Below are 20,846 nucleotides of genomic sequence, written 5' to 3'. Positions count from 1 at the left end.
TAAGTGAAAGTAAAGTTGCTCAGTCGTATCTGACTCTTTGCGACCCCATGGACTGTAGCCTACCAGGTTCCACTGTCCATGGGATTTTCCAGGCAAGAGTACTGAAGTGGGTTGCCATTTCCTTGAATGTACATAGTGAAATGATCATCCCAATCAAGCTAACTAAGACATCCTCTCATGCAGTTACCTTTTGTGTGTATGCGTGTGGTGTGAAAGTGAAGGTTACTCAGTTATATCCAACTCTTTGCAACCCCATGGACTATATAATCCCTGAATTCTCCAGGCCAGAATACTGGCTATTGAGATATACAGTCTTAGCAAATTTCCTGTATTTAATACAGTATTATTTTTACTATTATTAATTATAATCATCATGTTTTACATTAAATCTGAGCTTACCTGTATTTCATTTAGTTTTGCTTGATAAGACATCTGATGATATTTGGATATCATTTCTTTGTAGATAATCTGTTTTTTTCTGTCTGGGAAGTTTAGAATTTTCTCTTCCTATTTTCAGAGTTCTGAAATTTCACAGTTGCACACACATCTACAGGGGTGTGTGTTTCTGAGTGTCTAATATATCCAGTTTAGTACTAAGTGGGACTTTTCAATTTAATGACCCATCCTGGTTTTCAGGACTGGAAATTTTTCACATAAAATTTTGTTACATACACCTCTTATCATTTTATTTAAAATTTTTTCAGTGTTATTGAGGTACAAATGACAAAATTGTATACATTAAAAGCATGAAATGTGACGATTTGACATACATATACTTTGTGAAATAATTACCAGACATCAGTGACCTCACATAGTTACTTTTTTTGTTTCTTTTGTAGTGACTGTCCTTAAGGCCCTAACTGCTGCTTTGCTTTCCAGTTCCATTTCTATTCTACAAAAATGGTTACCTCATTTGTGAGTGTAACTATATATACTTTTTGTATTTTCTTATATTGTATGCCTCAGTGATTTATATTTGGAACAAAGACAGTACCCAGTGTGGGCAGTAACTGCCATAGAACCTAGTGGACAACCAGTCTGTGGACAACTAGTATGGACAGCTAATATGGACATCTAGTGTGCCATCGGAGAAGGCAATGGCACCCCACTCCAGTACTCTTGCCTGGAAAATCCCATGGACCGAGGAGCCTGGTGGGCTGCAGTCCATGGGGTCGCTAGGAATCAGACACGACTGAGTGACTTCACTTTCACTTTTCACTTTCATGCATTGGAGAAGGAAATGGCAACCCACTCCAGTGTTCTTGCCTGGAGAATCCCAGGGATGGGGGAGCCCAGTGGGCTGTCGTCTGTGGGGTCGCACAGAATCGGACATGACTGAAGCGACTTAGCAGCAGCAGTGTGCCATAGGGAGAAGGCAATGGCACCCCACTCCAGTACTCTTGCCTGGAAAATCCCATGGATGGAGGAGCCTGGTAGGCTGCAATCCATGGGGTCACGAAGAGTCGGACACGACTGAGCAATTTCACTTTCACTTTTCACTTTCATGCATTGGAGAAGGAAATGGCAACCCACTCTAGTGTTCCTGCCTGGTGGGCTGCCGTCTATGGGGTCGCACAGAGTCGGACAGGACTGAAGTGACTTAGCAGCAGCAGAGGTGTGCCACAGAATCTTGTATTCTCTGTGTCTTTGAGAATCTTACAGTGATATTAGTGTCTTACCTTCTTTTTTCCCTACCAACTCTTTTCCCTTAGCTATTGGTTTTCTTTTTGAGAGTTTTAGTTGTTTTCTTTTGTTGAGTTTTGTTGTTTCTCTTTTTCATGGGCTGAATTTTTCTTGAATTTTATTATTCTTAGTAGCAATGTTATGTAGGATTAGAAAGGATGGGTGGCTATAGAAGGAAATCAGTGCTCTGAAATTTGAGCATCTTGGTTTGCCAAGCCTTTCTTATTAATATGCTTTTTCTCCTGATATTGAGCACAGCTTAACAATTAGAAGTAGCCATCAGGAGAAGCAGAAAAAGAAATGGAATTTGGGGATGTATTTTTTCTCTTAGTTTAGATTAAGTATATGGTCATTTTGTATTTTTGGCAACATAAAATACGATTTTGTTCCCTTTTATCGTTATTAAATATATTTGCCTCAATATATCCTCTTTTGGAATATATCAATATTTATGCTTTATTTATTTTTTTTTTACAGTATAAGGAAAAAATCAGAGCTTGAGTCCGAAATCCAATCTCTGTTGAAAATGAGGTCAAGGAATGAAGAGTTTCTTAAACAACTATACAACGAAGCTTATAACATCGGTGCTATTTTTCACCTAACCAGATTTAAAACAGAGGAATTAGAACAGAAAGTAGCAGAAGTGAGAAGAAAATTCAAGGTTTGTGTCTCTGTGTTCTTCTTAGTTATGAAAAGGGTAATGAGCCTGAACTTTATTGATTTAATATTGATAGATTTTCATTTAAGCTGTATTAGTTTTTTTCAGAAAAGTCACTCCTATAAATCAGAAGAAAAATCAACTTTTCTTTAGAGGTCAGCCTTAATAGAAGAGAAATGGGGCTCAATGTAGCTAATCAACACTTGTGCCTACTCTTTTCTATCACCAACCTTAAACTAGCTGGATCACCAGAAGAGAGTGATGCTTGGTTCAGTCTCCTCCTACATATCTAACGTGTAAAATAGTTCCTGTCTCTGGCAGGAAGAAGGGATGATGGGAAGTGCCCTTGCACCCATACCAGGGAGTACCTACATTAGACCTGCAAGTTATTAGCTTCCAGAGTACCAAGCAATTAGTTGACCGCAGCGCTGTGGAAACAACTGCTTATAGACCTCAAATTCACTCCTAAGTGAGAGAGATGACAAATAGCCACTCCCTGCCACTTGAAATAGAGACTAGCAAAGTCAACTTCATTTTACCACACCTGAAGGACCGCTTTAACAGGCTACTTTTGTCCATCACACATCACATCCAAACCTCTCCCATCTTTGACATTTTTTTGGTGGGGGGTGGGTGGCTGTTCTGGGTCTTTGTTGCTGTGAGCAGACTTTCTCTAGTCGTGGTGAGCAGGGGCTACTCTCTAGTCACAGTGCTAGGGCTTCTCATTGTGGAAACTTCTCTTGTTGCAGAGCATGGGCTCTAGGGAGTACGGGCTTTAGTAGTTGTGGTGTATGTGGGCTAAGTGCCCTGCGTCACGTGGGATCTTAGTTTCCAGACCAGGAGTTGAACCTGTATCCCCTGCATTGGCAGGAAAATTCTTAAACACTGAACCACCAGGGAAGTCCCACAGCATTCTTTTTTTAATTAAAGATTTTGGTTATACAAGTATCTGTAACATGTAGAATCTACATGTCTGTCCAGGCCCTGTAGTAGAACTATTTTCAGTGAAGACTTTGTCTTGTGCTATCTAACCTTAGGGCATGTAGATTGCCTTCCCATAAGCGGTTCTGTGTTGAAAGATCAGGGTTTTCTTCCCACACTGAGACCAGCTGTCCGGCTGACTTGGTGTGCTGTGCCTGTGTCTCGTCCCATGGGTTATGTATTGAATGGGATTCTAGTGTCTTATATATTCCAAAATTAGTATAATAAAAACTATATATAGCAAAAATTAATCTCAAAATTATTTTAGAAATGTGGCAGTGATTATGTTATTTATAATTTAATTTTTCATTAATATGTGTGCATCTATGGCCATCGATTAATTTCTTCATTGAAACTGTCAGTGAAGATGCCATGCACTGATCTGGCCGTTTAACAATGATTTGTTTTTTTCAGTTGACAGGAAGCCCTAATATTCATGTATTTGTCCCATAGCTGTCAGAACCTACTTTAATTCTTCACATGTATTGCTTCACTAATCTGAGGCACTCACTTATTAAGAAGGTTGTTGTATTGAACTGTTTATTTTTTTCTAAATTTTCCTGATGCCATAAACTACAATTTGTAGGTTAAGTGCAAATTTGATTTGACTCCACTGTGCTTGCTTTGCCAAGGCAAAGTGTCTCTCTGGCTAGATCAAGCAGAAATGCAGGAGTTGTTCATCAGATTCTTTATCACCCTGTGGTAGCTGAGAGATAACTAGAAGGAAGTAACAGAATGAAATTACTCCATTCAGTAAATACTCCCTATTGTTAAACATGTCTGCTAATCTCTGAATTGGATATATATAGGACACTAAATTTCTGTGATGTATTTATGTGTCAGAATGGTGGTAACTTAAAAGCAAATTTATAGCTAGTTCTTAGATAATTTGTATTTGTAGTAATTTATTTTTTATAATTTCTCCCTTTGTAATGAATCACTGTATTTCATTGACTAATTAAGGAAAGTCTATATAATCTTCTGAGTCAGGGCATCATGTTTTCCTTGCAGAAAATTTTGTGTATTTGTTGATCCTGGCCTGAAATTAGTCCTTAGTACATGTCTTCCAGAAATTAATTACAACCAAACCACCTCTGAGCTAGATTTGAAAAATAACCTTCTAGTGTCTTAGAAGTAGACTTTCTGAATTTTCTTTTTCAAATGCATCATAAAATGCCCCAATAAGTTTTAGGCAACTTAGACTAGAAGCAACTCTGAACAATCAAAATATCTAGCAGTTTCTGGAATTTTCCAGCTGTTGCAAATGATTTGCCACAGTATTTCCATACATTCAATCCTAATAACTGGTCTATTCAGAAAAGACGTGATTAGCCAAGTCCTAGTACCCTTGCCTGGAAAATTTCATGGTCGGAGGAGCCTGGTAGGCTGCAGTCCATGGGGTCGCAAAGAGTCGGACACAACTGAGCGACTTCCCTTTAACTCTTCACTTTCATGCATTGGAGAAGGAAATGGCAACCCACTGCAGTGTTCTTGCCTGGAGAATCCCAGGGATGGGGGAATCTGGTGGGCTTCCATCTATGGGGTCACACAGAGTTGGACACAACTGAAGCGACTTAGCAGCAGCAGGATAAAATTAGCTAATAGTGATGGGAGATGAATCAATAAAAGGGAAAAGTGTGTTCAATTATGGTGTGACCAGAAAATCATCCAGTGTTATCTGGAGAATGTGATATTGTAAAAAATAAATCTTGAAAGCTCTCATCAGATGTTAAGAACTTCTTAACACTTCAGTAGAAGATTTCTTTGCAAGCTGCAGGAATTTGCAGGGCTTTTTGCTCGGACATATTGCAAATTTGGTAGAAAAGTAAAATATGAAGCCACTCTGATTCCAGAATAAACTTATAGTGTTAGAACTAAGTGGAAACTTAGTAGAAAAGAAGGATGGCAGTAGAAAGTGTGACAGAGTTTTCTGCAAGCTTATTAAATGCAGGTCTCTTTATACAAGTTAATTTAACGTTCATAATTCTGTGTGGTTGTTTTTAATATGCTTACTTTGGAGTTATTAATACACCTATTTTAGAGTGATTTTCCAAACTAGCATGGCTTTTAGGTAGCTGTGGTGACTTTGGGGACAAGATCTTCTGATGCTGGTCTTGGAATAAACTAGTCAATCGGATACTAACTAAACATACACTCTGAACAACAAAGATTCAGTTAGGTTCAAAAGTTCAAAATAACCATAGCAGGGATCATTTTTAAGACTTTGGGTTTTTTTAGGGTGGCATTAGGGTTACAGCAAAATTGAATTGAATGACAGAGCCTTTTAACTGCCCTAAAAATCTTGTATGCTCCTCCTCTTCATTCCTCTCCCCAAACCATGGCAACCACTGATCTTTTACTCCATACTTTCACCTTTTCCACATTGTCCTATAGTTGAGATCATGCAATAGGTAGCCTTTTCAGATTGATTTCTTTCATTTACTAATATGCATTTAAGGTTTCTCTGTGTGTTTTCATGACATACAGTAGCTCATTTCTTTTTAGCACTGAATAATATGCTACTGTCTGGATGCCACAGTTTATCCATTCATCTATTGATAAGTATCTGGGTTGCTTCCAAGTATTGGCAGCTATAAATAAAGTCACTATAAACATCCCTGTGCAGGTGTTTGTGTGGATCTGTGTTTCCAACTCCTTTGCATAAATACCAAGTAATGTGATTGCTGGATCTTACAATAAGAATATAGTTTTGTCTTAGACCAAAACGTCTTCCAGAGTGGTTGGATCATCTGTTTATTCTGTGAATTTTGGAAGACTGTGCCTCTCAAGGAATTGGTGATTATCTAGGTTATATAATATTTAATCAAATAATTTTTCAGTGTTCCTTTATTATCCTTACAATGTACATGGGATTTGTAGTGATGTCTCTTTTTTCATTCTTTTCTTCTGCATATTTTGTATTTATTTTGCTGCTGTTTTTATAGGTTTCTAAGGTGGAAACCTAGGTTTTTGATGTTAGATCTTTCTTATTTTCTGATATATGTATTCAGTGCTGTGAATTTGCTTCTTAAGTACTGCTTTTACTGCATATCACAAATTTTGGTAAATTATATCCCCATATTTATTTAGTTCAAAATATTTTAAAATCTTTTGTGCTTGATTCTTTGACTATGCATTATTTTAAAATGTGTTTCAGTTCAGTTCAGTTCAACTCAGTCACTCAGTTGTGTCCGACTCTTTGCAACCCCATGAATTGCAGCACGCCAGGCCTCCCTGTCCATCACCAACTCCCGGAGTTCACTCAAACTCACATCCATCGAGTCGGTGATGCCATCCAGCCATCTCATCCTCTGGCGTCCCCTTCTCCTCTTGCCCCCAATCCCTCCCAGCATCAGAGTCTTTTCCAATGAGTCAACTCTTCGCATGAGGTGGCCAAAGTACTGGACTTTCAGCTTTAGCATCATTCCCTCCAAAGAAATCCCAGGGCTGATCTCCTCCAGAATGGACTGGTTGGATCTCCTTGCAGTCCAAGGGACTCTCAAGAGTCTTACCCAACACCACAGTTCAAAAGCATCAATTCTTCGGCACTCAGCCTTCTTCATAGTCCAACTCTCACATCCATACATGACCACAGGAAAAACCATAGCCTTGACTAGATGGACATTTGTCTCTACATATTTTGGAATTTTCTGGTTATCTTTCTGTTATTAATTTCTAGTTTAATTCCATTGTGGTCTGATCACAGATATTGTATGATTCTGTTTCAAAAATTTAGATGTTTAATGGTTATTTTTTCTTTTTTTAAATTGAAGTGTAATTGATTTACAATGTTGTGCTAGTTTCTTGTACAGTAATGTAATTCATATATATATATATATATTATTTTTCACATTACTTTTCCATTGTAGTTTAGTTCACTTCAGTTCAGTTCAGTCGCTCAGTCGTGTCCAACTCTTTGCGACCCCATGAATCGCAGCACGCCAGGCCTCCCTGTCCATCACCAACTCCCAGAGTTCACCCAAACTCATGTGCATCGAGTCGGTGATGCAATCCAGCCATCTCATCCTCTGTCCCCTTCTCCTCCTGCCCCCAATCCCTCCCAGCATCAGGGTCTTTTCCAATGAGTCAACTCTTTGCATGAGGTGGCCGAAGTATTGGAGTTTCAGCCTCAGCATCTGTCTTTCCAATGAACACCCAGGACTGATCTCCTTTAGGATGGACTGGTTGGATCTCCTTGCAGTCCAAGGGACTCTCAAGAGTCTTCTCCAATACCACAGTTCAAAAGCATCTTGTTCTTTGGCACTCAGCTTTCTTCACAATCCAACTCTCACATCTATACATGACCACAGGAAAAACCATAGCCTTGACTAGATGAACTTCTGTTGGCAAAGTAATGTCTCTGCTTTTGAATATGCTATCTAGGTTGGTCATAACTTTCCTTCCAAGGAGTAAGCATCTTTCATGGCTGCAATCATCATCTGCAGTGATTTTGGAGCCCAAAAAATAAAGTCTGACACTGTTTCCACTGTTTCCCCATCTATTTGCCATGAAGTGATGGGACCAGATGCCATGATCTTCGTTTTCTGAATGTTGAGCTTTAAGCCAACTTTTTCACTCTCCTCTTTCACTTTCATCAACAGGCTTTTTAGTTCCTCTTCACTTTCTGCCATGAGGGTGGTGTCATCTGCATATCTGAGGTTATTGATATTTCTCCCAGCAATCTTGATTCCAGCTTGTGTAGTTTAGTAGAGGATACTAAATATAGTTCCCTGTGCTATACAGTACATTCTTTATCTATTTATATACAATAGTTTGTATCTGCTAACCCCAAACTCCTAACTTATTCCTCCCCACCTCCCTTCCCCTTTGGTAATGATAATTTTTTTTCTATGTCTGTGAGTCTGTTCTGTTTCATGAATAAGTTCATTTATGTCATATTTTAGATTATACATATAAGTGATATCATATCAAATTTGTCTTTCTCTGTTTGATTTATTTCACTTAGTATTTAATCCGTACGTCCATCCATGTTTCTGCAAATAGCATTATGTCATTCTTTTTCATGGCCGAGCAGTGTTTTCTAAGTGTCACTTTTAATGCTATGTGAAAAAGACAACATATTATGTCCTTAGACTGTTCTAGGCCACAGTAATATGGTCTATAACTTTATAGTTTAGAAGTTTGTTAGTTTCTTTGAGTTTTTTTTCCCCAAATATTTCAAGCAACCCGAAACTTTTTTTAGAGAAAAATCTTGGCTCTCGCTTCAACTATTTGTTCATTTCTGAATCAAAGTTTATAGACCCTTTATTTGACTAAAGTAAAAGTCAGAACCTACTGACAAGTCCATTTCAATTAACAGAACAAAGCTTTAATAAGCCAAAATTTGATTTGTGCACTGTACAGCTTCTATCCCAATTCCAGGTAAGACTGATGATTTTTTTTTTTCAGTTCTTAAGTTTATTTTTATTGGAATATAGTTGCTTTACAATCTTGTGTTAATTTCTGCTATACAGCAAAGTAGATCAGCTATATGTATAATACAACCCCTCTTTTTTGGATTTCCTTCCAATGTAGGTCATCACAGAGTATTGAGTAGTATTGAGTACTGTGCTATACAGTAGCTTCTCATTAGTTATCTATAAATGTCAATCCCGATGTCCCACCACCACTTCCGCCTTGGTATCCATACATTTGTTCTCTATATCTGTGTCTCTATTTCTGCTTTGCAAATAAATTATCTGTATCATTTTTCTAGATTTCACATATGTGCAGTATTATATAATATTTTTCTTTCTCTTTCTCACTTCACACTGCATGACAGTCTCTGGGTCCATGAACATCTCTTCAGATGGCATCATTTCATTCCTTTTTATGGCTGAGTAATATTCCAGTGTGTGTGTGAGTGTGTGTGTGTGTGTGTGTGTGTACAGATTTATCCATTCCTTCATTGATGGACATTTAGGTTGCTTCCATGTCCTGGCTATTGTAAACAGTGCTTCAGTGAACACTGGCATGCTTGTATCTTTTTGAGTTACAGTTTTCTCTGGGTATATGCCCAGGAGTGCATTTGTTAGGTCATATGGTAGCTCTGTTTTTAGTTTTATAAGAACCTCTGTACTGTTCTCCATAGTGACTGTACCAATTTACATTCCCAGCAACATTGTAAGAGGGTCCCTTTTTTCCATACTTCTCTCCAGCATTTATTGTTTGTAGATTTTTTGATGATGGCTCTTCTGACTGTTGTGAGGTGCTACCTCATTGTAGTTTTGATTTGCATTTCTCTAATTTTTAATTAGTGATGTCGAGCATCTTTTCATATGTTTGTTGGCCCTCTGTAAGTCTTTTTTTTGGAGAAATGTCTACAGTGGAAAAGAGACAGTCTCTTCAATAAGGGATTCTGGGAAGACTGGACAGCTACATATGAATGATGTTAGAACACTCCAACACCATACAGAAAAATAAACTCAAAGTGGAATAAAGACCTAAATATAAGGCCAGACACTATAAGATATTAAGAAGAGATGGCAAGAATACACAGAAGAACTGTACAAAAAAGATCTTCACGACCCAGATAATCATGATGGTGTGATCACTCACCTAGAACCAGACATCCTGGAATGTGAAGTCAAGTGGGCCTTAGAAAGCATCACTACGAACAAAGCTAGTGGAGGTGATGGAATTCCAGTTGAGCTATTCCAAATCCTGAAAGATGATGCTGTGAAAGTGCTGCACTCAATATGTCAGCAAATTTGGAAAACTCAGCAGTGGCCACAGGACTGGAAAAGGTCAGTTTTCATTCCAATCCCAAAGAAAGGCAATGCCAAAGAATGCCCAAACTACCGCACAATTGCACTCATCTCACATGCTAGTAAAGTAGTGCTCAAAATTCTCCAAGCCAGCCTTCAGCAATATGTGAACCATGAACTTCCTGATGTTCAAGCTGGTTTTAGAAAAGGCAGAGGAACCAGAGATCAAATTGCCAACATCCGCTGGATCATGGAAAAAGCAAGAGAGTTCCAGAAAAACATCTATTTCTGCTTTCTGGACTATGCCAAAGCCTTTGACTGTGTGGATCACAAGAAACTGTGGAAAATTCTGAAAGAAATGGCAATACCAGACCACCTCATCTGCCTCTTGAGAAATTTGTATGCAGGTCAGGAAGCAACAGTTAGAACTGGACATGGAACAACAGACTGGTTCCAAATACGAAAAGGAGTACATCAAGGCTGTATATTGTCACCCTGTTTATTTAACTTATATGCAGAGTACATCATGAGAAACACTGGACTGGAAGAAACACAAGCTGGAATCAAGATTGCTGGGAGAAATATCAATAACCTCAGATATGCAGATGACACCACCCTTATGGCAGAAAGTAGAGGAACTCAAAAGCCTCTTGATGAAAGTGAAAGTGGAGAGTGAAAAAGTTGGCTTAAAGCTCAACATTCAGAAAACGAAGATCATGGCATCCGATCCCACCACTTCATGGGAAATAGATGGGGAAACAGTGGAAACAGTGGCTGACTTTATTTTGGGGGGCTCCAAAATCACTGCAGATGGTGACTGCAGCCATGAAATTAAAAGACACTTACTCCTTGGAAGGAAAGTTATGACCAACCTAGATAGCATATTCAGAAGCAGAGACATTACTTTGCCAACAAAGGTTCATCTAGTCAAGGCTATGGTTTTTCCTGTGGTCATGTATGGATGTGAGAGTTGGACTGTGAAGAAGGCTGAGTGCTGAAGAATTGATGCTTTTGAACTGTGGTGTTGGAGAAGACTCTTGAGAGTCCCTTGGACTGCAAGGAGATCCAACCAGTCCATTCTGAAGGAGATCAGCCCTGGGATTTCTTTGGAAGGAATGATGCTAAAGCTGAAACTCCAGTACTTTGGCCACCTCATGAGAAGAGTTGACTCATTGGAAAAGACTCTGATGCTGGGAGGGATTGGGGGCAGGAGGAGAAGGGGACAACAGAGGATGAGATGGCTGGATGGCATCACTGACTCGATGGACGTGAGTCTGGGTGAACTCCAGGATTTGGTGATGGACAGGGAGGCCTGGCATGCTGCGATTCATGGGATCACAAAGAGTCAGACACGACTGAGCGACTGATCTGATCTGATAAACCTCTTAGAAGAAAACATATTCAGAACACTCTTGGACATAAATTGCAGCAAGATCTTTTTGACTCACCTCCTGGAGTAATGAAAATAAAAATAAATGATTGAGACCTAACTAAACTTAAAAGATTTTTCACAGCAAAGGAAGCCGTAAACAAGAGAAAAAGATAATCTTTAGATTTAGAGAAAATATTTGCAAATTAAGTAGCTGACAATGGATTAATCTCCAAAATATACAAACAGCTCATGAAACTCAATATTAAAAAACAAGGCAAACAAACCAATCAAAAAATGGAGAGAAGACATGATGGTATTTATGAAATGATCATATAAATGACTATTCTGATATTTTTTCATTTATATTCTTGAGGGCTTATGTCTCATTGAAATCTAGAGGATATTACTTTTCACCATCTGCTACTGCCTCTGTTGAGTTATGAACTGATACTATGTCCTTGGCTTTTAACAAAGGCTGGTAAAAGTATGTTCAAAGTTGACCATTGGTACTTAGGTTTTTCATACTAGTGAGAGAAGTGGTCAGACTGTTCAAAATGGTCAAAAATCAATGTACCTGGTTTACTTTAGATTTCAGAATTAAGAGAAAAATTTTCTTGATATAAATTTTATTCCTTCTCTTATTAATAATTAAGCATGCTCTAAAGTTTCATGTGTCCCTCTGTTTTAAGTAACCTAGAAGCTCAGAGTCACTTGTGCTTTATTTTTATTATTATTATTATTATTTTTTTTTTACTTTACAATATCATATTGGTTTTGCCATATATCAACATGCATCCACCACGGGTGTACACGTGTTCCCTATCCTGAACCCCTTGTCCCCCCTCCCCATACCATCCCTCTGGGTCATCCCAGTGCACCAGCCCCAAGCTTCCTGTATCCTGCATCAAACCTGGACTGGCGATTTGTTTCTTATATGATATTATACGTGTTTCAATGCCATTCTCCCAAATCATCCCCCCCCCCCCCACAGAGTTGTGCTTTAAATTGATAGCATAGTCACTCTTTATCTCTCTCTGATCACTATTTTCACTCTTTTTCTTTTGTCCCATTGGATTTTAGTTTACTAAGATTCTTCTCTACTACATTCAGAGGAGGAATACTTCAGCAAAGTTGAATGAAAGGAAGCCATTAATTGTAATATTGGGGCCTCCAATTAGTGGTACATGTTTACTGGGGAAAAGTGTTATGGTACAGGTGAAACAGAAATAGAATGAAGGTATTTGAAGGCTTAAGTCCTTCAAAAGGCAACTAGGTGTGCCCTCGGTTAAGCACCAGTTTATTTTCCTGACACATGTATGTGGGAGTAGTAAATAGACCTGGAAGGTATGATGTAAATAAAGCATATTGATGCCACAAACATTTGAGAACAAAATTAAACTTTATTTGACTTGTTGCAAAAACTATATGAAAATATAACTTCCATCCCTATTCTACTGGAAATAGAGCTTTGTTTGCCAGAAAAGAGGTGATGAATTAGCTCTTTCGTATTTCCATTTAAATCTGTGAATTTTGTTTCTTTTTCTCTCTTTTCAAAGGCATATGTGATTTTGTTGAAAGAGTATAGGTTTTGGAGTCAAATGTTTCATAATTTAAATTCCTGTTCTGCTAAGTATTTGTTTTGAAAATATTGAGAATATTGCTTAACCATATTGAGCCTAGGCTTTTTGTCTCTTAAATGTGTATAACAATACTTACATTGTGCCTTGTGTGACAAAGGAATAATATTGAATAAAAAAGGTTTTGGAGCCTGACAGAGATGATATATTTTCAAAAATATTAGGGATAGACAACTTAAAAAATATTTCATAGCATAGGGCTACTTTTACTTTTTAGGATAATAGTCTTCAATAACTGACTTGCACATTTAACTCAAGTCTGTCTCCTGATAAACGTGTAGATTCTAAGTAACATATTGAAAGTAATCTATTTGTTGAATGCTTATTTTGAATATCTCCTTCAGTCTACTACTTTGTATGCATTATCTTCTACTCTGACAGTAATTTTGTGAAAAAAAGAACATGTTATGCCAATTTTACATAAATCAAAACTAATATTTGATAAAGGCAAAGACATATCAGTATGCGACTCTCATAAGCTGCTGGAGTATCCAGCTCAGTATAAATTAATAGAAACTTTCTGAAAAGTTAATTTATCAATAATAAGTAAAGAATTTGAAGTGTATTCATATCTATAATTCATTAACATTATTTATAAAAATAGGACTTAAAATCACCAGATAACAAAGATAAACAGAAGCTATATAGATACAATTTAAAGGTGTTTTATGATTAATTATATAATAACTGCCAGAAAATATGTTACAGGGGACAAGAATTATTGTCTATTTTGTACACTGCTGCATCCCTAGGTTTAACAGTACTTAGAACAAAGTAAGTACTCAGTAAATTTTTATGGAAAGCTTGAGTACATAGTTAACATACAGTGGGAAAATTTAAATACACAGATTTCTAGGTAATAGAGTAATAAATATATGAGTACAAAGATAAATTGTGAGTTCATTTCATTTAGAATTTTTAAAAATTAATGAAAGTCCTCTTTTTTAAGTGGCTGAAAAAGAACTTATAAGGGTAATTTTAACCAAGATAGTATTCAATCCCTAGACCTAAAAACGAATGCACCAAAAAGTCAAAATATGTATCTCTGGCTTTACGGTTTCATTTTAAATTTTTTAGTTTTAAAATATTTCTACAAAAAAAGCACAAATACCTTCATAAAAAATGATAGATGAAATAGTATTGTTGTGTTTACTTTTGGATAGAACCAGGTTGGGTGAGCTGCATCCTGGACTTGCTTTAGGGTCCTGACCACCTAAAACTGCCCTAGCAATTCACAGCCAGAGCTGCCCTGCACCACTAACTCATCCCAGCCCACCTGCAGAAATCCCAAATTTTGCTTTATGGTTTTCATTCTTAATTTTAAAGTCTATTTCTCTCTCTTCGTGCCTCATACCTTATGTAATGAATTCTACAACCTTTTCCTTAGTGCCCCTTTTGTCACTGGAAATAAAAGGGATGAAACATCCGTGATTATGAGCTTAGATCTATTTATGTTTAGTTTCTCCTTCCATTTTCTCTTTAAACATGGGTCTCTGGACTTCAGCTGTCCTTTCTGCTCATGCCGGAGTCGCTTCCATTAGAATAGCTCTCTGCTGCCACCTGCTGGTTTCTGGCTGCTAAAGCCGGGCAGCAAGTCAACCACCAGGATGTTTTCAGCGTAGGTTCTTCCGAGCCTCTGAGATGTTGTCACCCGCTTTCCCTGAGCTTCTTTCAAACTCTTCAAAGCTATCTTTTTAATACATTTCTATTCCTTTTCTCCAAAACCATATTTGAGTAGTTGTGACAGAGACCTTATAGCCACGAGGTGTAGATTATTTATTGTCTAGCCCTTTACAGGGAAAGCTTACAGATCCTGGTCTGAAGCATGTAGGAATAGCAGATGCAGGGGATATTCACAGCCCGTAGGGATGCGGGAACGTACCCACATGATAGTCAGTTGTGGAAGAAGCTGTTCTCCTGCAAAGCAGGGTAAGGCATTATAGAAGAGGGCGGCTGTGTTCAGTAGGTGGCCCAGAAGCAGAGAACCTTGGTGTAGGTTGACTGGAGCGTGAACAGTTTCTGGGTAGAACCTGGCTGAGGGCTGGAGGTTCCTCGCAGACCAGCTGACACCAGTTGTGCATGACGAAGGGGAAATTAGTCAGAACCAAAACAAGGCTGGGAATCCCCTTTGCTTGTAAGCCCCTCTGAGCCCTCTACTGATAAAGCCTCACTTAACTCCAGCTGGCAGAAGAAAACTGCTCACTGTTCACGCACAAGACCCAGCTCCAGTATCTCAAATCAGAGTTAAGAGTGCAGTGAGAGCTAAGAGACAGTAATTAGGTAACTGGCACAAATATACAATCCACACACACTTCTCTAATTTGGTTGGTTGCCACATGCTTGAGTTATAACATATTGCATTTGTTATCACTTTTAAATTCCCTTTAATCTTATAATGTCCCTTACACTTTTGTTTAGCTTGTCTCTCATTACACAGACATTTTTTAAGGAGTCAAGGCCAGTTACTTTGCAGAATTTCTCTCAGTGTGGATTGATCTTTGTGTTTACTCATGATTAGATTCAGAGAAAACACTTGTGGCAGGAATATAACATATTATAAAACACATGGTGTAAGTTTGTCTCATAACCAGTGATAGTTGTCGTGGTTCAGTCACTAAGTCGTGTCCGACTCTTTGCCACCCCATGGACTGTACAGCATGCGGTCCTCCCCTGTCCTTCACTGTCTCCCAGAGTTTGCTTAGATTCATGTCCATTGAGTCAGTCATGAAATCTAACCATCTCATCCTCTGCCGCCCTCTCCTCTTTTTGCCTTCAATCTTTCCCATCTTCAGAGTGTTTTCCAGTGAGTCAGTTCTCCACATCAGGTGGCCAAAGTGATAACTAGTGATAATAAGTTTGATCATTTGGTTAAAGTTGTGGTTTATCCATCCTCCTGCTATAATTAACAAGTACTCAACTGAGTGATAATCTTCCCTAGTAGCTCAGATGGTAAAGAATCTGCCTACACTGTGGGAAACCTGGGTTCAATCCCTGGGTCAGGAAGATCCCCTGGAGAAGGGATAGGGTACCCACTTCAGTATTCTGGCCTGGAGAATCCCATAGATTCTCCATAGAATCCCAGTCCATGGGGTGTCAAAGAGTTGAACACAACTAAGCGGACTTTCACTTTTACTTTCAACTGAGTGATGGTGTAAGAATATGGACCTGTTTCCAAAAAGTTCACCCAGTAGACTTAGCATTCATTGATAATTCTTGGTTGACTTACAGGTGTTAAATGATGATGCTTCTGGGCTTTTATTCCCTTTACCGTACTTTGGCAGTTTGAAAAACCGAAAAGCCTGGCCCGGGTTGGGCTGCAGAGTGCATTCCTGAGAAAGGCAGTCTTCTTTCAGTGCTTATCCAGTTACTTATCTTCTTGCCTTCCCTACCACCTCACCCATTTCCCTGCATCTCGGGGAAAATGTCCTGTAGGCTTTGTTTCATTCTTTCTCCCCAAGATGCTGTTTATGAGTGAGAATCTGTGTGATAGCTGAATGAATCCCAAGTTTCTCATTATATAGAAAGACATTTTAAAAACATATTTTTAAATGTGAAAAGCCCTGAAATTTTACAATTCATATCCCAGCCTAGGGACTAATTTTTGTTGTTGTTGTTATTTGTTAATGCATTTGTTCAATAAATTGTTCATTCAATAGAGATTATGTGCCAGACAGAGGACTGAAAGCTGAGAAGAGGTGGGGGCTTATTTCAGAGTGCTGTGTAGTAGCCCAGGCTGCAATGTCAAGCAGCTCGGCATTGATACTTGTTGAATCTCAGTCATGTGGCAACTGCCATGACATTTGTGACCTTAGTTTTCTCATCTTTGAATTGTAGGCCTGGCATGCAGCATTCCCTGGGGTTACTAAGAGTCAGACATGACTGGGTGACTGAACAACAACAACGGATGTAGCTAAGTCACTAAATGGATATGATGGCTCATATACACGTGCGTGTTTCACGAACACACACACACACACACACACAACGCACAGGTAGCCCTCACTTTCCGCAGCCTCAAGTTAACTGAAACTTGTGCATCTCTGATCATTTTGCAAGGTCCCTACATGGATCGATAGAGGTGCCTATCTGTATAAAATATTCTAGGAAATTCCCTGGGATACAGCACATTCTCAAAAAATGGTACTTAGATGATTAAATCTGGGAATCTTTTTACAACTACTGTAGCTCATTGTCATTGTCCAGTCTCTCTTTTTGAATGTTTTCAATGATAAGCAATCAGTATTTTGCTAAGAACACCACACTCTGGTTCTTATGTTAAGCCTACAGTAATTCATACCCATTTTAGCCTGCTACTGTTTTTTTTGCAGTGACATAATCCATGCTGCAGAATTTAAAAAGGAACATCTCCCTAGTGTTCATAACCTTCTAAGCAGACTCTGTTTTAGAGCCAGCTATCGTGTTCCTGGAGCCTTCCCAGCTGGCACTAATGGTAAAGAATCCGCCTGCAATACAGGAGACGTAAGAGACATGGGTTTGATCCCTGGGTTGGGAAGATCCCCTAGAGGAAGGCATGGCAACCCATTCCAGTATTCTTGCCTGGAGAATCTCATGTACAAGGGAGCCTGGTGAGCTACCGTCCATGAGGTCGCAAAGAGGTGGACATGAAGCAACCTAGCTTGCATGTACACATGGCCTCACTGGCAGATTGGTGTGTCTATAACACAGAGTCTCAGTTCGATTCCTCTGTCTGTGGAATAGGTGGCTGAGTTACAGAGTCCAACAGTCCAATTGCTTAGAAAGCCCAATGGAAAAGCAGACTTCGCAAAGGAAGAGACAGGGCAGTCAGAAGGCTCTGCACTGAATATTTCAGTCACATTGAAGGATCCTGGGTATCCAGGCGTCACTGAGATCCTAAGGCAATGAAATAAAGTCCCTAGGCTCTCTATGTGGATTAGCATCCTGCTTCCAATGTGTGCTAGATTTTTGCATTCTGGTAATTTATATAATCTGTCCCAGTTTTCCCATTTGCAAAAGGGGACAATACTAGCGATTTCATGGATTTCGTTGTGAGGTTAAAACAAACTCTACATAGTAGGCAGGTAATAATACTTTGCCTATAAGTCTTAGTAGCACTAATGATAGCTTTATCATTGAGGGGACTCATGACAGAAGCTTCATGGACGTAACTGCCCAGATTCTACTTCAGAAATCAGTTGTCATTTTGCTTGAGGTCATTCCCCTTCCAGGTGCAGCAAAGCTGGGGGCCTGTTCTTGCTCCAGGACACCCCATGGTGTTGACCAAGCTTCTTGTTGGGGATGCTTTGTATTAAGAGCTCAGCCTATGTTTTTGCTTAATCCTGCATCATCTCCCATCTTCTTTCTATTTTCCCATCATGCCCCCTCTCCAGTCCAACAGGAGTTGATTCCAAGTACACGCCTTAATAAGAATTCTGCACACAAAACTCCACCACCTCAGAGTCAGCTTTACAGGGAATGCTTCTTATGACAACAGGAAGGGATGACAAATAGGTCCCCTCACTCAGATGTTGCTGAGGCCTGTGACCCTCAGATCTCACCTTAATGTCAGTCTTAGGCTAATTCTCGAGTTCTTGAAGGTCATAGTAACTTGGTAGCTCTCCTAGGAACTGGTCAACTTCCCAGCATTTGGCCAGTGCCTGGATGGACAGAGTATGCTTTCAGGAAGGGGATAGTACCGAGGGAAGGCCCTGAGCATCTGGCTGGAAACACGCCCTGTGGCCAGTAGAAGTTGAAATCGGCAGCCCGGTCAGTACCAGGGACTGGGTTGGCCAAAAAATCCATTCGGCCATTTCCATACCATCGTCCAGAAAAATCCGAATGACTGTTTTGGCCAACCCAGTAGTTTCCCTTCTGGTGACCTGTCATTTGACTTTGCTCTGAGTCACGGAGGTTTGGGGGCATGGTAGAAAGCAGAGCTTAAAGAGTTCCTTGAGAGGTGAGAGTGAAGCTCCAGATGTTGTCTTGCAGGAAGTGCACATTGATCCACTGGTAATAGGTTGAGTTGGTTTTGTATAGAAATACAGGTTTCAAAATTTCATGGGACTCTTTCCCTTCTTTTCAAAGAAATGCAATTGTTTTACTCTTGCATCTTCAGACTTCTAGCCTATTTTATTATAATGTCTCATATACTGGCTTCTCAGGTGGCAGAGTGGTAAAGAATTTGCCTGCCAGTGGAGGAGAGGCAGGAGACTCTTTGAGTTCAGTCCCTGAGTCGGGAAGATCCCCTGGAGAAGGAAATGCAACCCACTCCAGCATTCTTGCCTGGGAAATCCAGTGGACAGAGGAGCCTGGTGGGCTACAGTCCATGGGGTCACAGAGCATTGTACACGAGGGACTGAGCATACATACTGCCTACAGTTTTTATTGGCCTTATTTATGCAAATTCTTTTTGCATGATGTTAATTTATGTAAGTTCAGGAACTTGAATTCACTTAAACAATAGAGTTCTCTCTTTACTGACAATTAAAAAAACACTTAAAAGGATGAATGAATCTTAAGGAAACACTAATTAATCCCCATTGCAGCCCAAGTAACCTTCCTAAAACACACACCTTGCTTAACATTCTTCACTAATTTTCTTATTGTGCCTTAAAGATTCTACATAAGCTGATGGTTTATCTTTTCAGCTTCATGCCTTACCATTTTGCAATTTATCTCCTTGATAAACACACACACACACATTTTTCAGTTACTATTTTGAAATACAGTATATTTTTTCTAGTCTATAGAGTCATTTGTAATTTGGTTCCCTTAATACTAAATGTTTAGTTGATGAAACTACTGTTATCTGTTATCATATTAGAAGAGGCAACTAATTTTGTTTAAATTATCCAAATACTTCATTAAATAAATTGGTTTTTAGATATAGGTATATCTTGGGTGAAGTAATATATTAAAGGTATTGCCTTCTTTATCTCCTCTTTTCTTCTTTGGAGTTACTTTGCTTTACTTACAGTTCAGTTCAGTTCAGTTCAGTTGCTCAGTCGTGTCTGACTCTTTGCGACCCCATGAATCGCAGCACGCCAGGCCTCCCTGTCCATCACCAACTCGCGGAGTTCGCTCAGACTCATGTCCATTGAGTCAGTGATGCCATCCAGCCATCTTATCCTCTGTCGTCCCCTTCTCCTCCTGCCCCCAATCCCTCCCAGCATCAGAGTCTTTTCCAATGAGTTAACTCTTCGCATGAGGTGGCCAAAGTATTGGAGTTTCAGCTTCAGCATCATTCCCTCCAAAGAAATCCCAGGGCTGATCTCCTTCAGAATGGACTGGTTGGATCTCCTTGCAGTCCAAAGGACTCTCAAGAGTCTTCTCCAACACCACAGTTCAAAAGCATCAATTCTTGGGCGCTCAGCTTTCTTCACAGTCCAATTCTCACATCCATACATGAGCACAGGAAAAACCATAGCCTTGACTAGACGAACCTTTGTTGGCAAAGTAATGTCTCTGCTTTTGAATATGCTATCTAGGTTGGTCATAACTTTCCTTCCAAGGAGTAAGCATCTTTTAATTTCATGCTTTACTTTAGAAGAGTGTAATTTTGATGGGTTGCTATACTAAGGAAATGGGTTGTAGGAGAGACTTATTGACTTGTTTCTTTAGAATGTCTGTGTAGACTCTGTGATATGCTAGGGGTTCAGTAATGAAGGAATTTTAGAGAACTTCAACAGTTCTTCTTTACAAAGCTGTACATCTTTTTTTAATATAGAGGACAGCTTAAATCCAGGACAACTCCTCCCTCAAATAAGGGGTTCCAAGAGGTAATTCTAAACACAGAAGGAAATTTTTGAGTTACTTCTAAATCTGGTTGT

General features: G+C 39.2%; 1 protein-coding gene across 1 annotated transcript in view; it reads left to right on the top strand.

Annotated features, from left to right (window-relative positions):
- Positions 1–20,846, top strand: part of CCDC178 (coiled-coil domain containing 178) — a 408,302-nt gene that overhangs the window by 124,911 nt on the left and 262,545 nt on the right. Inside the window, exon 13 of the mRNA XM_025273247.3 lies at positions 2,161–2,344. Within this exon, the coding sequence (XP_025129032.1) occupies positions 2,161–2,344 (184 nt within the window). The remainder of the gene's footprint in view (positions 1–2,160; positions 2,345–20,846) is intronic.

Source organism: Bubalus bubalis, chromosome 22 (genome assembly GCF_019923935.1).
Source record: "Bubalus bubalis isolate 160015118507 breed Murrah chromosome 22, NDDB_SH_1, whole genome shotgun sequence".
NCBI classification, from domain to species: Eukaryota; Metazoa; Chordata; class Mammalia; order Artiodactyla; family Bovidae; genus Bubalus; species Bubalus bubalis.
This window is presented reverse-complemented; position numbering and strand designations above follow the sequence as displayed.